Below are 16641 nucleotides of genomic sequence, written 5' to 3' on the forward strand. Positions count from 1 at the left end.
TGTGATTGCCCTGATTAGTTTCATCTGTCCTTCACAAGCCTACTGTGTATTCAGTCTAACTGCTTTTCCTGCTTCAGTTGTCAGTTTGAACTGAACTTGATGCTTCAAATAATTCCATCCATTTTCTATACCGCTTATCCGCTTCAAATAATTATGTCTTTATTTCTTTTATGCCTTTATTAGATGGCAAAAGTAAATGACATGAAATTCTGGTGGTACGTGTTATTATGTTCCAGAGTTGCAGACCTGGTAAATATTGTAAAGAAATGAAATGAAAACACACACACAGAAATGGTATTTTATATAAATGTGTGGGTTTCTTCAGCTGGCCTAATAGGTTGATCTTTGACCTTGAACTGTACATGAGGCAAAAATAATTTGACCATAGTCTTTGCAAATTATATCATATTATCTACTTAACCAGCACTTGTAACAACACATTAACCAATGAAATCAACAATACCCGGACTTATCTGGAGTTTTGGTCTCTAAAAATATCTGTAGAGACCAAGATTGGAACATGATCCTCCATGTAACTTACATATTCAAATTATAATTTTCATAAAATAAACAAATTGACCACTTACTAGAAATATAACTTCACATACTGGAAATTAAAATCCATTTTGAATTTATATGAGCTTGCTGTGTATGCATTCCTGTTTTGTTTTACTCATCGCAATCTTGGGCAAATCCAAAGGCTCCTACGAGATGTTTCTTCATGTGCATCCTCGCTCTCAGAATCTAACCTTCAACTTAAGTGAGCCTTTGGAAGACACGTTTGGACACTGTGGCGACAAGATAGCAGGTATAATCGTCTGGGCTTCCCTCAGCACTCTTTTCTCTCTGGTTGGATGTCCTGCGTGTGTTGCTGTTCTCTGGGAGCTGTTTCGGAGACACAAAGCAGGAACCACCATCACCCCCAATGAATTCTTCATGCTCAACCTCACCATCATGGACCTCATCTTCTTATTTTTTGTCCCATTTGGGCTGTGCAACTTCCTCTTGTGGCACATCAAGTCTGTTCAAATGTTAAGCAACTTTCTGTACGCCCTGAACCTGGCTGGACGACCTCTCCTAACAGCATGTATGTGTTTGGACTGCTACCTGGCTGTGGTCCATCCCGTCACCTACCGCACAAGGAAGAGTCTGACTCCTCGACTACTTATGGCTGCCACTGTATGGATCATCACAATAGCTCAAGGGACCACAGCCATGGTCATTGATGAGCTGAACCACAGTGCCTGGGCCATGTTTCTGTACATCATAGCGCTGCCCGTCATTCTCCTCTGTGATGTCTCCATCCTCTGGACTCTGAAGAAATCCTTTCACACAGGGGGAGACCTCCACCCCAAGAAGAAGAAGGCTCTCCAGATCATTACCAACAGTATGGTCATGACCATCACCTCATATGTCCCTCCACCGCTGGTATACATCATTGGGGATCTGATTATTAGTGATGAAGAAATATATGACTGTTTCTTAGCAATACCTATCCTGATAACCCCGACTGCAGGGAGTGTCATCATGCCTCTGCTCTATTTGGGCAATCTGGGTAGTCTGAAGAGCCACTGCTGTTTGGTGTAACAGGCTAGATGCTTTATAATAGACTTTGTTAGTAATGTGTGTCGCTTGCAAAATGCATGAAGATGGAATGACTTTGATCAAATTTTGTGTAGCCAACAGAAAATAAGACACATATTGACTGTTTGTAGCTGAAGGTGTTTTTTTTTTCTTTATTCTTCATTGGTAACCATGGCATCTACAGGAAAATTACTGTATACATTAATGTAATTTTCACTCCCAGTGTGACAAGTAGTATGCTCAAAAGGCCCTCTTGAGGTTATCTCACCTAATCTTTCAAATATAAATAAAAGAAAATAGAAAAGATAGAAAGATAAGATAAGAGGCCGTAAACTTAAACATTTCTTAAACATATGTTACCCAGCAGAGCTTATCTGATTCCAGTCTTCAAGGCAGCCTTTGGCCCCAACTGCTATGTTTTACTCTATGAATACAGATAGATACTTAGCTAAGTTAGTGATGTAAATAAGTTATGTGTCAGTCAGCAATGGTGTCGGATTTCGGGATGAGGAGCTCATAATATATTGCGTAAATTTGGTGCTTTGTAGATGTTTTGTAGAAAATAATCATTTTGATGAAAGAGCTGTTAAATTATAGTTAACTCATGCACGTTATCTCTCTGTTTTTCTGTAATAGTAAACTTTTGAGATCAGTCAAAGTTTGATGTTTGATGATATTCACTATAAGATCGCTGTATTAAAATGCACGAACGCTCATAATTCAGCACAATTAATGAAATTCATAAATGAAATTAACTGTATGTGAGAGTAAAAGATTTAAACTGTGATGCAAAATCTAAGGTAAAAACAAAAAAATAGGAAATACAACCTCTTTTTGTCTGCCTGAAAATTAAATCTGTTTTTATTAAATACTGTTAGAATCGCTCAGTAGTGTACATCTTCACTGATGCAGTATGTAAATCAAAATGATTTGCTTATATCTGCACACCTGCATGAGTACAACTATCGTGAAAAATGACCTGTCTGCCTCCAGCATTTACATGTGTAATAGATCGTTGTACCTCATGCAAATTGATAGGAGAAAATACGTCTTGTGATGCAGCTGATGAGCTCGTAAAGAGGCTTTTCCCCCCTCACATTTACCGCACCTTTAATTCATTGTGTCAGATCAATATCTCAGTCTGAGGTTTTTAAAAAGTATAAACAGAAGAAGTATCTTCTAGACTACGTTATATAGTTCATGGCTTAGTTCTGCTAACTGAAAAACTTTACATCTTTTGCAAATTATCAAATAATTATAAGATAAAAGTTCCAGTGGTAACTCTAAAGCAGGTCAAACGGTTTTCCTCAGAATTTTTTCCCCCAAGATGTTTATTGTCATGTGTATATGACAATAAATAAAATTAGAGAAACAAGTTAAATTAAAAGCTTATGGCCTGAGGGTAAAAAATATTCCTGAGTCTTGCTGTCCTTGATCTCACGTCGTTAGAAATGTGAAGAAGTTGTGTTGCGGGTGTGTACTGTCCTTGATGATGTTGCATGCTCTCCTGATGACCCTGATTATGTAAATGTCCTGTAGTGATAGGAAGGTTGCTGAAATAAAAAGAGATGAACTGTGCATATTTTATCACATGTTGGAGAGCCTTCCTATCCTGAGCAGTGCAGTTCCCAAACCTCGCTGTGATTGAGGTGGTGATGATATTCTCAATGGTGCTTCTGTTAAAGTTACTGAGGATTTTGGTAGACATACCAAACTTCCTCAGCCTTCTCAAGAAGTATGGCCTTTGTTGAGATTTCTTCAGGAGGTTCTCACTGATGCTGGGGTTGGTCTGGGAGGCCACAAAGTCAGGGGTGAAGAGGCTATACAGTAGTGGACTCAACAAACAACCCTGAAGGGTCCCTATGCTCAAAGTCCTAGTGTCTGATTTCCCATTTTGACTGACGTGGGTCTGTCTGTCAAGAAGTTCTGCACCCAGTTACAGAGGGAGGGCGTCAGGAGATTTTCATGTTATCTAATTTTCCAGACATGTTGGGAGATGAAGTACTTCCAAGGGCATCATAAACCACATTAGCTGGGGTGTCAGAGTTATCCTATTTTCCACTATGGGAAGAAAAGTGGTTTACCATCACTGATCATGAGCAAAACAACTACTTCAACAGCTTTATTGTAAGATTTACTTTGTAAAACATTCGACCTTTCACTTCTAATTAGGACTACAATATCAAAACCGGTTTAGGTCTACAGCTTCGCGAGCACACAAACAGCCTGTACAGATTTTAACAAGCAAGAGGATTAGGTTTTACACAGTTCGGTTTTCGCGGTATATTTTAACTTTCTTTTAAACACATACCCCATATATGACAGATAAAGTAAATTAATAACAACAAGCAAGAAAAATATAAAATTAAATGAATGAAATCAAGAGATAAAAAACTTTGTCATAATGGGATACAGGCATGACAATTTCCATCCTAACATATCGAGGCTGAGTTAAAGTTGACCACTGAAACTCAAATTGAATTAAGATATCCTACATCCTCCAAACCTGAAACAATCCAATTTCCCATTATTGCTTAGGTAGAGTATAGGCATGACCACAGATCCCAAAGTGGAAGAAACAGTGACCGGGATAACAAGAAGGCACATGAAGACATTATCATTGCTGATCAGGTGCTGCCCAATTGCTACCAGAATTATGGGAGGAAGGTAAGAGAGCAGTATTATCACCAGACTGTTGGTGACGGTCTGAATGGCTCTTTGCTTCTGTGGGTGGATGTTTTGCCTGCCAGGGCAAGACTTGACTAGTGCATGGAGGATGAAAGAATCACAGACTCCAATTATTAAAATGGCTATGATAAATGGCACAATAGAAAACATGGACATGAATAACTTGTAAGAAAGAAAGTATGCAATCCCAGTGGCAAGTGTCAAAGTCCAGACAATGGCAGCCATCACAACCCTGGGAGTCAAACTCTTGCTCTTGTGGTAGGTGAGTGGATGAACCACAGCCAGGTAACAGTCCAGACAGATGCAAGCCATCAGAAGGGGTCTCCCACATACGTTCAAGGCATAAATGTTGTTCCAAACTGATTCGAACACAAAACTTTTCCAGATGAAATGATTCAGTGTTCCTGGTGGGATGAAGGCCAAGAAAGCAACATCCATGGCAGAGAGGTTCAGTTGGAAAAAAATGTTAGGTGTGAAGGGAGTTCCTCTCCTGTGGGCCTTAAAAATGTCCCAGAGTATAACAACTGATGCAGGAAAACCAATAGCAAAGCACAGAAGTGTTAAGAAAAGCCAAATATATTTGCCTGTCATAAAGGGCTCACATGCCTCAAAATCAAATCTTTCCCACACAAGTCCTGATGCGGCAGAGCTGTTGGACAGATGCTTTGAAGGAAGAAACATCTCAAGCGACATCATTGAGCAAAGCAGTTTGGAGGACAAACAACCTGGGGGACAAAGATATACTTCTTACAGAGTGGAAAAAATAAATTCACAGACACATTCAGTCATGCTGTAAGCAACAATCTTTGGTGGAATAATACAAAAACATGCAGTCAAACATTTGTTTTTTAAGAAACTGTCAAGGTGCTGGCACATTTTTGACACTTCTTAGAAAATGTACCTTTGTTCTATGTTTTAAATTTACAAAATTTACTGCACATACTGTACCTTTCTATGAGGTTTTGTAGGGATGTTTTTACAAGGTGCTACTACAAGTCTTGTTGCCTTGATGAAAGTGAGAAACCTCTGTGGGAGGTGCTGCAAGTCTTTGTGCGAACGCATCAATCAAATTCATAACCTAGTGTCAGTGGTGGCTTTGCAAATCACATAGATATGGAAAAAAGCCAACACAGCAGCACACAGGAGATCAGACACAGACATAAATCTCAAAACCAATGCTTTGTTTGTTCTGTCTCTCAGCTCTAACATGACAGTAGATCAAAAATGTTTTCCTAATAACACAACAACTAAATGAAATGAGACAATGAGCCAAAGTTCACCTCAGATTCTGTGTGGATTGATGTTGTCTTAGACTATATACGACAAAAGCCAAATATGGCTATATAATAAATCTGTCAAGACGAAAGTGAGATTGCAATGATGTTAGCACCTCTGTGAAGCTGTATTTGGGCACAGCAGAGCTTTGAGTTAAAAACTAATGCCAGTATTTTAACATTATACATTATTATACAACATTATGTAGCTGCTCTACATGTTTACCATGCTAGTTTAGTTTTGTTTGCTAATTAGTGCTTAACAAAAAGCACAGCTCATCAGTAGACAAATCAAAATGTCGGTCTGATGACAGAAAGAGAGTCAGAAGATCACCAGCATCATTACTGTTCATCCTGAAGGGGGGACCATGAGCAATCCATTCACCCATCCAATTCACCCATACATTCATACACTGACCTCTGTTTTCCAAAACTGATGCAAATATTTTTGCAAGCAATGTGTTGAGGAAACACATTCCTGACCCTGTGTGATGACTGGATGAGCAAATGTTGTTTTAGCTTTTAGCAGGTGGAAAAAACACAAAGTGAGTGGCAACTCAAACATCCTGTGCATTAAAGGCAAATTAGGTCTCGTATTCAGTTTTGTGACCAACCAAAACTGGGATTTCTGATTCACAATCGTCAGTATTTATGAGTTTAATCAGCTCTTTCTTTGCTGAGAGTTTGAAACTCAGGTGTGGAGGATGTCCTCTGTAATGCTGCATTCAAGTGCACTCATCAATTGTTCCTTCTAAAGTTGTAATAAACATAGAACCTGATGGACACTGAAGTTGTGGGCATAAAAATCACAATGAATAGTAATGCTGCTTGATGTTTTACTGAAAACACAGTTGGCAACATTCACACAGAAGCTTGTTTGTAGGCTGAGGGCTTTGTTCTAAAAATATATTAGCACTTGTGACAGCCTGAGAGGGGAACATTATCTCAATTACAAGCTTGAACATCATTGCAGTAACTGACATTGTGCACGAGAGGGAGTCGTTCTCATCCTAACCTGTGAATTTAGCCAAACACTGTGGCTGTAAATAACATGAGATTGAAGTGGTGGAGATGGATGTCACTTTTGACACTATACCCAAGAGTTGTCTATAACAGATCCTATACATAGGGGCCTCTAAATGACTGTTTGAAGGAAGTCATTTTTTCTTTATTTATCACTGCAATGTCTCACCTAGGACAAAGATTCCTGGAATTAAACTCCTATATCAAGACTGCTTTATGCAAAACCAGTACAGTCACAATTGCAATATTGTGTAAAAATTTAAGTTTGCACATTACCGATGTGATGTTTCAAGCAACATTACAGATGTTTTATAAATGTTTTATCCTTTACTTGTTTTGCATTTCCCTCTGTTTTATGTCCTGCTGAATAAGAAAACATGCTGAAAATAGTTTTTCACAAGATTCAGTCCATTTTGTCTGTTTGAATTAGATAAATTGATTCAAATCAAACTCCCCCCTCCTCTCTGTCTACCAGAGGACCACCAGGCTTTAATCTGGGACATTCAGTAGATGCTGCTGGCCATTGAGGACCCTATACTGGCCTGCACAGCAGCTATCAATGATGTCCAGTGGGTCTCCGCCCAGCCTGACTGAATCTTTGTCTGCTGCAACGACTGCCTGGAAATCCTTCAAGTCTGAGCAGCAGTCATGAAGAAATTAAAAAGAAATCAAAAAATCTAAAACATTCCCAGTTGGACTTACAAGTTGATCTGATTTTGTTAAAGGGAACTCTTTGATTAAGAAGGACAGAGCAATATTCAGGCCACACTCACATTTGGTTCATGTTGATACTGATGAACGCTTGAGTGTGAACTAGACATTACTGCTTGACTCTGTAATACAACGCCAAGACCTCAGGGATCAGTAAACTCAAACTCAATTAACCAAGTTTCAAGGAACCATCCATCCATCCATTTTCTATACCGCTTATCCGTCAGGGTCGCGGGGGAGCTGGAGCCTATCCCAGCTGACTACGGGCGAGAGGCGGGGTTCACCCTGGACTGGTCGCCAGTCAATCGCAGGGCCTTCAAGGAACCAAAAGATTGTTAACGATGTTGTCATGTACAGACATGTTTAACATCAAATTTCAACCTTGTTCAAACAATGCTGTCAAACAAACAGCTCACAGTTTTTTACATGCTGCATGGTGCATTGTAAGTGCAGTTTCGTCCATTGTGACACCCTGAACTTTTCATTATTTTGGTGCAACAGAAATGCAGTTAAGACATATCTAAAGTTGGACTGAATGTGGTTAAAGTGGATTTAAATGTTCATGTATTCAGTTATTTTTAATGCACATATAAATGTTTTATTCAAATTACATTATGGAAAACATCTCTTGGGATATAGTAATTATATGTGCAACCAAATTAACAGGCCTAAGACTGACTGACTTTTTTTTTTCTAACTTCTAATTCTTTTATTCCTTGTAACATTATTTTTGTTTTATACAAAAATAAACAGTACCTCACAGGTTAAACCATTGAGAAGTTTTATATTTAGACATCAGTTTCAATTATTTCACATTGAGGTGATTCACCAACATATTGATAAGAATCTATAGAACAGATTTACAGTTAGAAATGATAGTTGAAAAGGTGCAGTCTTCTGGTTACTTTATAATACTGAGAAAACACTGCCTTAATTACATAGTCAAAGATCTCTACAAAATAGAGAAACTTACATTTTTGTCCAACAGCCTAGAACACTGTGAAATGCAAGACTTGGGAGTAAACAGGAGTTATTTTTTACCTACTGCACCATGCCTGTTGTTCGGTATGGCATTATGATGTGTGAATATTTTCTGAACATAAAAACCACTTGTTCATTCTAACAAATCAGGGCCAGATCAAGTCCACAGGTCTGCAGCTTTGTTGGGCAACACTTAATCAGAAGATGCAGTACAGAAATGCTAGAGATCTATTTGCTGTAATATAACACAATTTATGCACCAGAGAGCACTGAAATTATAACATAACAGTGAATTGTCTCAGAATGTACATTGTAGATTTTCTTAAAGAAAGAGTCTGACATCAACTGAAATGCACTTATTGGTTGATTTGATTGGTTGATAGATGGGAAGACTGATATCATGCTCAGATCTGTAAGCTATATATGAAGCCACAGCCAGCAATCTATTAGTTTAACATTAGCCTAAAAATTGGGAAAAGATTGCCTTTGGCCTTGTTCAAAGGAACAAAATCCTCCACTTCAGAATAAAGCAATCTCATTCAAATGTTATATCTTGTTTCTTCAATCCATATTAAATCTGAGGCGTAAAAAAAAAATATTTTTCACAGGGGTGAAGTGTCAGACTATTTCTGGGCCACACTTCCTGATATCAGGCAACCGGCACTTCAAGAATTCACTGTACCAGGCAAAGAAATAGTCTGCCACCAACAGTAAGCCTTGTAAAACCAAATGTTATTGTTTTTACACCATGTTTTTCACTGATTAAAAAAGTGCAATATAAATATTAATTAGTAAGCTTTATGAGGTGTTGGTAGGTGTGTTTTATTACTTTTGGATAGAACCAGATTTGCTGTGTTGTCCTGTTTCCAGTCTTTGTGGTAAGCTAAGCTAACCAGTGCTAGCTGTTGATGAATGTGGTATAAATGTTCTCCTCTAACTCTCAAATAAGAATATTTCCTAAACGTGTAAAAAATATCAATAATGGCCTGACAAATCCGGAAGCTCTAGTCTGTAGATCGAAGCTCTGTACCAGTCAACTAGGAAAACAATTACTCAGGATTAAATGTGACACAACAGGGATGGCACTCAAAATTTACTGAACTGGGAAGGAACAACAATACGTAAAAAAGGACTACAAGTTGTGAAGTACAGTAAATTTGTGCACTCTTAATTGTGCACATACTGTAAATTAGCAAATGTCTTTTTAAAAGTATGATAACTGTGTTGTGTTCCTTGTAGCCCACTATCTGAATCTGAGACACCACTCACAGTCCAAATGTGTAATGATACTTGAATCTTGCAGTAGTCATATGGCTCCTTGAAAAAGTCTGTAAGTAGCTGTGTTTTACTACTTTCAAAGTCTCACTGGTTGTCAGGAAAACTCTGGAACTGAAGGTCTTCAGATGACAGGCAGCACAGGGTCTGAGAGGTGTTTCTGGATCTCAGCCAGTCCTGAGGTGATGTCCAGGTTTCCTGGCAGTGAGGGGTAGCGGAGGCTGCCGCACAGTCTGGGGTTCTCCATGAGGGAGGATTTGGCTGAAGGCTGGGGCAGCTGCGGCATCAACCCTGTATGGGTCTCAGTTTCGGGGGTGACTGTCATGAACATGGTGTCATCTGACGCTACAGTCACATGGATACCACTTGACAGTGACTCCTGGGATTTCTTGGTGAATTTAAGGTCAGGCTGGGTAGAGCCCTAGAGCAAAGAAATCACATACATTTTATTTTTATTGTTTAAGTAAAAGGCAAAAAAGAATCTGTTAATAGCCAACACAGTGTCTGACAATCTGTGTTTTCACCGTATCATTTGTTATTCATTTTATACCTGTGTGGGTCCCTGGCTGTCCATCTGTATGGGGGAAATCGGGTACATGCTATGCAGCACTGGTGCCCCAGTTCCATACAGGCCAGGGGAGTCAGTAGGGAGGGTACTGGATGATACAGTGCTGTAAGCAGGAGGTACAGGAGCAATCTGCCGTTGGAGAAGCTGGAGAATAACATTGATGTCAGCTGTCATGCGAGTCTCCAGTCTGGGAAATTAAGACACAATGAGAATGACAGAGGCTATTAAGTGAAATGATTAGTTGCATCAGTAACCCAATCCAAAAATCTTCTTTACAGGCCTCAACATTGGTCATAAGTATTGGCTTCATTTGTGATACTGATAAAGATAAGAGTTCAGGCATTCAGGAGGGTCTCAGTATCAAATTACTGCTTTGAAAGGAGCCAGGTTGGGTAGTTTGAGAACCCAGTACAGCCCTTTATATTTGTTCCAAGAAAGTAGACCTCTACACAGAGCTAAAAAAAAAAATCCTAGAAGGATTTTACATATAAGGAGACATAAAAGCACTTTGAGACAAAGAAAATATAATTTGTCTACTGCTGTACTTGCCCTGTTACCACCCTGGTCAGGAGCATGCCTTTTCAAAAATCAATTAAATAGTGGCACATTGCATCTTCAGTGATTCTAGTTCTGCTCAAAGTGTTTTGGTTGGGTAGTTCCATTTGGGATATGATAAAATTTTTCTAATCCGTTACCTAACTAGCCACTCTAATGCTGTCACTTGTATCAGTATTTTAAAACCACTTGAGAGAATCATTAACCTGTTGAGCTGTGAATGTAAAACCTCAAGTCGAGACTCCAGCTCACTAGGCCTTTCTTCTGTGAATGGTGGTGGGTGGTATGAATTACGGACAGAGGAAGATCGCCAGGCACGACTGGAAAACTGGTGTGACTGTCTGTCTGGCCAGTATCGATACATTCCTGGCACATTTAGTGATGAAGCTGAGGAAAATATAAAGATAAGAAATTGGTGGACATATTCATTTAATTGGACAAAGTATTGTAAATATCTAAAAAGAAGACACACTAGAAGTACAAAATATTAAAGGAAACTTGTGCAGTTTTGACCACTAGTGGCACTTTAGAGCAAAACTTTGAAGTAAGTAATGCATTCAGTGTGTTTATTTTGCCTCAGGGAACCAAACTACCAAAATCAGTTTTTACCATGTAAATTCCATCTTTTGATCTTTACTATTCAAGTCTCAGTCCAATTTATAATATCAACCACTGAAGTTAATCATAGCAAAAAATCTGAGATAAACACAATAGACTCATATCAATCTACCTTGGTGGCCAACATCCTTGCCCACTGAGGTACTGCTTGGAGGTAGGAGCTGCACTACAGGCGGGGAATAGTCCCGTCTGGTATCTTCTTTAGGGTAAGGCTCTACTTTGGTACCATGAGCAAGAGGCTTGGCCAGGTCTTCGCTTGACTGGGAACACAGGGATCTGCAGCTACAGTGGTCGTCCCAGTGGGACTGAGGAGATGAGTGACGGTGACGAAAGGACTGATGGGGGTATGAGTCTTCATGATCAATTCCATCTATTGACAGGAAAGCATCCAATTACTCTTTTATTTGGACCCCATATAGGATGTCAGGAAACCAGAACCTGTAATCAGCATGCCTTTGGTAGAAACTAAAGAGCCAATCATCAAAACTATGACCATCATTAGGCACAGGGTACAGATGCAAATTTTTTACTTCTTCTCCAGTATGGTTCATATTTTGCCAACCTTGTTCAGGTTATCAATCAAAACAATGCTGTTTGTTTTAAATGTGTTTCTGTTAGATTATCAGGGTTAACAGGAGGTTTAACAATTTAAAAAGACATCAGTGTTGCAGCTTTTCACTGTGATACTATGAAATTACATCTCACCTGGTCTGATCCGGCAGTCCAAGGAGTGGATTCTGTGTTTTGGTTTGTGGCGATAACCACAGTCATCACCAGAATCATCGGCTGTTATTATTGGTGGTACTTCATCAGCCTGATGAACACAGTAAAATAGGATCACATACAATTTCTAATTTCTAACTTTCTAATTTCTTAAGTACAATGTGGGGAATTATGTGCAACAATGGTCTACAGCCAGACAAACCACGAATATTGTGGTCAAGACAACCAAAAGGGTTCTCATCTCCCAGTCCTTAGCAATTACAACAACAGTTCAATACATGGTTAAATCTTTGTCTTGGTATCAAAACCTCCTTTGAACCTGGTCTCATGCAACTCACAGAGAGGTAGTTTTTTTCTGGGAAAAATGCTAAAATTTGCAGTTTGTCATCGTCAAGATGCAAATTTCCAACATACATCTCTTAAATCAAAGGTTATCTCTAGGTTCCTCCAGAAATTATCTGCAAAGCTGGGGTACATATCAAGGACCTCCAGCAAGTCGTCCCTCAGGATGCGGTGTAGGTCACAGTATGTGATGGTGTGGACATCTGAATTGGACTTCCCTGGTTCATCATACAGATGGATATGCTCCCCAAAAATGTCATTCTTTTCTGCAAGAGATTCTTTTGGTTAATTCGGTAGATAATGTTTCTGAAGTATAGTATTACAGCATTTGTGAGACACCACAGTCAAATTGTCTGAAGTTAGGTGGTTTACCTAATATTGCAACCACCACATCATCTCTGATGACCTGAATGGAGCCACGTGAGATGAAGAAGAGAGAGTCCAAGATGTCTCCATAGTGGATCAATACATCTCCTGGAGGAGCGTGGACTGTCTTAAACCTCATACTCAAGGCACGCAGACAGGCTTGACTGCCTCCATGGAAAGCCTTGCAGTTATGTAGAAGAGATCTGTTCAAGTGCAAACAGATGTCTGCCTGCAAAGACTCTGGAAATCCCTTTAACACCTGAATATGGAAAAACAAGACCATCAACACATCACCAATTAGATGCAAAACAGGAGTACTGAACAAACTTGACAGCAGTTACAGGCTAAAGTAGTACTTTTGGCGAATACAATCATGTCACCTCTTACTTACAGCGTTCATGTCTATGCCATTCGTGTAGGACCAGGCATGCTGAAAGTACTCCTCCAGCCTTTGACGAAGGCTGCCTGGAATTTGGTGGAATCGGATGAACTCTTTGACTCGTAGCATCTGGGTGTGGTAGCGGGTTGTACCGGAGTACAGTCGTTGAATAATGGCAGACACATTCCCAAATATGCTGGCATACATGAGAGCTAAGACAGAAGAAGCAATGAGGACATACAGACTACAGTTAGGCCATGCTGACTGTGGCATTTCAGTGGCAATATTTGCCCGTTATGCATTCATGCTCTATATATTAAAGGGTTTGAAAATTATTAAACCCACCCATCCACCACAGTAATTTTCATACAGTTCCTAACAATGTTGTTCAACTCACAGCCAATGACCATGACGCAGATGGAGAAGATCTTCTCTGAGTTGGTGTTTGGAGAGACATTACCGAACCCCACGCTTGTCAAACTGCTTAAGGTGAAGTAAAGAGCAGTGACGTATTTGTCTTTAACTGATGGACCAGAGGAGGTGTCACTGTCGTTATATGACTTGCCCAGCTGTTCAGCCAAGTTGTCCAGCCAACCAGTCTCTGTGTATGGTCTCTCCACAAAGCCAATAGCATACCAAATGCAGGCAAGCCAATGGGCAATGAGCACAAAGGTGCACATCAGCAAGAAAAGGACAGCCGCACCATACTCAGAATATCGGTCCAGCTTTCTTGCCACACGGACCAATCGCAGCAGCCGAGCTGTTTTTAGCAAGCTTGTTAGGGTTGCCATCTTTGGTGTCCATTAAAAACAGGGAAGAAGATGTTAGGCAGATAAATTGTAATTCAATTTACAGTATCTTTAAAGAACTTAAGTAAAAATCATTTTAGAAGTTTAGACACTTGAGGACACTAGAATTACATTGAAAAATTACTTCTAAAATAATTTCAATTTCAGAACAATGTGAATGTGAGTTCTTCTGAATAAATTCATATAATATAATTTGCAGAGAGGCAGAGTTCTTACCTCATCAGAACCAGATCTGAAAATGAGAAGGTCAAAAGGGATTGCTGCAAAAAGATCAATAGGGAACCAGCCTTTGATATAGTGCTTGGCTATCCGACTGGGCTGTGTAACCACCTCGTCGTTTTGGTCCACATATGTTGTGCGAAGGTTGATGACTATATCCACAATAAACAGCACATCTACCATGAGATCTGCCACATTCAGAGGGTTACATGTATAGCCACAACTCCTCTGACGTAAATCTCCATGTTCATCCAAGAGGAAAGCAGCTGAGTAAGGAGTGAAAACAGCTGTGTAGAGGACTAGAATGAGAATAATCCAATCCCAAAATGCCTTGAAGGGGCTGTAGTGAAGCAAGATCCACCATGTTGTCTCTGGAACCTGGAGTTTATACTCAGGCAGTACATCAGATTCCAGAGAGAGTACCTAAGCATAAAGAAAACAAGAGTATGCATTGATTCTCACACATGAACTCTGCCTTTTAATCTCGCTTCAGTTGTGTAACATCCATAGGAAAATCTGATATGCGCTATTTAGCGTAAATTTAATGAACTTGCAAGAAAACTTTAACGTTAACAAATCATAAAATTGCAACTCTTCTCACTGTTACATAAAGCAGATCTAATCTTCTGCTTTAAACAGAAAAAGGCAAAACAAGTACATTCCCTGAAACAAAAAGCAGTGTTTTCAAAAATCTCTTTGTCTCTGAGCTAATACTACCCAACAGACCTTTCTAGAAGACGTACTGTTTTGACCAAGTTCTTGGTGGAGACTGCATTTTCTGGTTTTGCGACCTTGTAGGTCCAACAGATCCTTGACCATCCTGTCATTGGTGACTCTCAACGGAGGTAAGACTTGGGTACATCCAGATAGTACAATTATTTCCAGATAGTTAAAAAAAAAAAAGCTTGAATCCGAAGCTTAAGCTGTGGTGTGCAGTAATCAAACATGCAAGAGCTGACTGAGCGCAGGATGCTGGTGGGCTGGAGGGCTGTAACGATGAGTTGGGCGTCACAATCACATTACTGAGTTCATGTGCAGCCACAGACCTTGTGTTATCTTTAGCCCAATTTTAAATTAATATCTGCTGCCTGACCTTGCAGACAGTTATATCTGTCAGGTATATAGATAAATAGATTTATAATTTGATTGAACCATCAGATGGATAGACAGACAAGAATCAACAAGTGACCCCATGCAGCAAGGTCACATGTCGCTGTACACACTTGCCTTGCATTTCTTTCATATCCAGCACACACCATCGCACAGAGGCAGTGATGCAGAATGTCAAGCCCCAGGGCTCCAGCAGTAACAACAGTAGGTCTGAATTGAACTGTGGGTCAATGTAACTTTGCTTTTCACACCCAGAAGAAAAACATCCAGCTACCAAACCACCTACTGATTTTTCCGCAAGCAGGTTGATTAACAGTAGTTTTTTGGGGAGTCATTATTTCTTAGAAATCCAAAGTTTCTGTGCGCTCTTTAAAGGTTAAATACATGAGACTGTAAATATTAAATAGTAAGCAACTATTTGCTATATAATCTACAGAATCGCTTACTGCACCTTTAAAGATGAACTGAAACCGGCAAGCATAATGCCCCCAAATGTTCTGTGAGTCATTACAGTCAAATACTTTTTAAATTTGTTGGTGAATGGCCAAGTTCTTTCATTTAGATCTTTTCTCTGACCTCTCAATCAGTCTATGTGAGCTTCACGGCCGCCCTACCTGCGTGACCTTCTCTGTGACGTTCTGAGAGCGGTCCTTCACCTTGGAGGGGCTGAGCAGCTCCATCCTGGGAGTTGGAGGCGAGCAGCATTCGGGGCTCCTACTGCCTGGTCCCCCACTCCTCTTAAGGTCTGAGTCAGACATGGAGCGTTGCTTGTCGACAGGCGATCGGAAAAGCATGTTTTTATTTATGTATGGGCCAAAGAAATCTTTGTTTTTACATTTTTCTCTTATTAGATACGTTTTAGTGTCTTTTAAATTTTCTAGAGGGACATTTGGTCCAATACCACAACATTATAATTATTCAATGAGTGTTAGTTTCATTACTGTACTCATAATTTACTTTTCTTGCCATACTGAGCTTAAACTGTGAATTCCTTCAATTTTGATGATGTTATTTTATTTCTGAATTTGTCTCAAAAAATCTTAACGTGAATGCAAAAAGTAACTTTTCAGCGATGTTTAATATTCTGCCCCCCCCAATCCACCCACACCCACCCCCACCCCTAACAAATCTGCCCTGATTTCCCAGAATGCCAATCAGTTGTGCCCCTCCCAAAAAGACTCCACACTCAAATATTGGATTGTCTCAATACCTGATTAACAGTATATTGCTGCATTGTGAAGGTTGTAGTCTGAGGGAAAAAAAAAACTAGTTAGTTAGTCAAAGAGAAAGTAAATGAACACCACATACCTGATTTGAAACCAGAATGTCAGATCCTTCTTGGTCTTGACCACTAGGCAGGTATGACTCAAACATCCATCCTTCAGGACACTTTTATGGAGTGTTTTCAAAAACTTT

At 39.6% G+C, this 16641-nt stretch overlaps 1 protein-coding gene across 1 annotated transcript; it reads right to left on the bottom strand.

The window, feature by feature from the left end:
- Window positions 1–9263: 9263 nt before the first annotated feature.
- On the bottom strand, window positions 9264–16019 carry kcnh6b (potassium voltage-gated channel, subfamily H (eag-related), member 6b). The gene is made up of 11 exons (XM_046378069.1): window positions 15840–16019; window positions 14113–14538; window positions 13485–13878; window positions 13100–13299; window positions 12715–12967; window positions 12415–12608; window positions 11983–12091; window positions 11390–11647; window positions 10866–11046; window positions 10087–10291; window positions 9264–9957 (listed from the first exon to the last, which is right to left on the bottom strand). Exons 1-11 carry the CDS (start codon window positions 16017–16019, stop codon window positions 9661–9663), a joined length of 2697 nt encoding a protein of 898 aa, XP_046234025.1. The 3' UTR covers window positions 9264–9660.
- Window positions 16020–16641: the final 622 nt, after the last annotated feature.

This window comes from Scatophagus argus, chromosome 21, assembly GCF_020382885.2.
Source record: "Scatophagus argus isolate fScaArg1 chromosome 21, fScaArg1.pri, whole genome shotgun sequence".
Lineage (NCBI taxonomy): Eukaryota > Metazoa > Chordata > Actinopteri > Scatophagidae > Scatophagus > Scatophagus argus.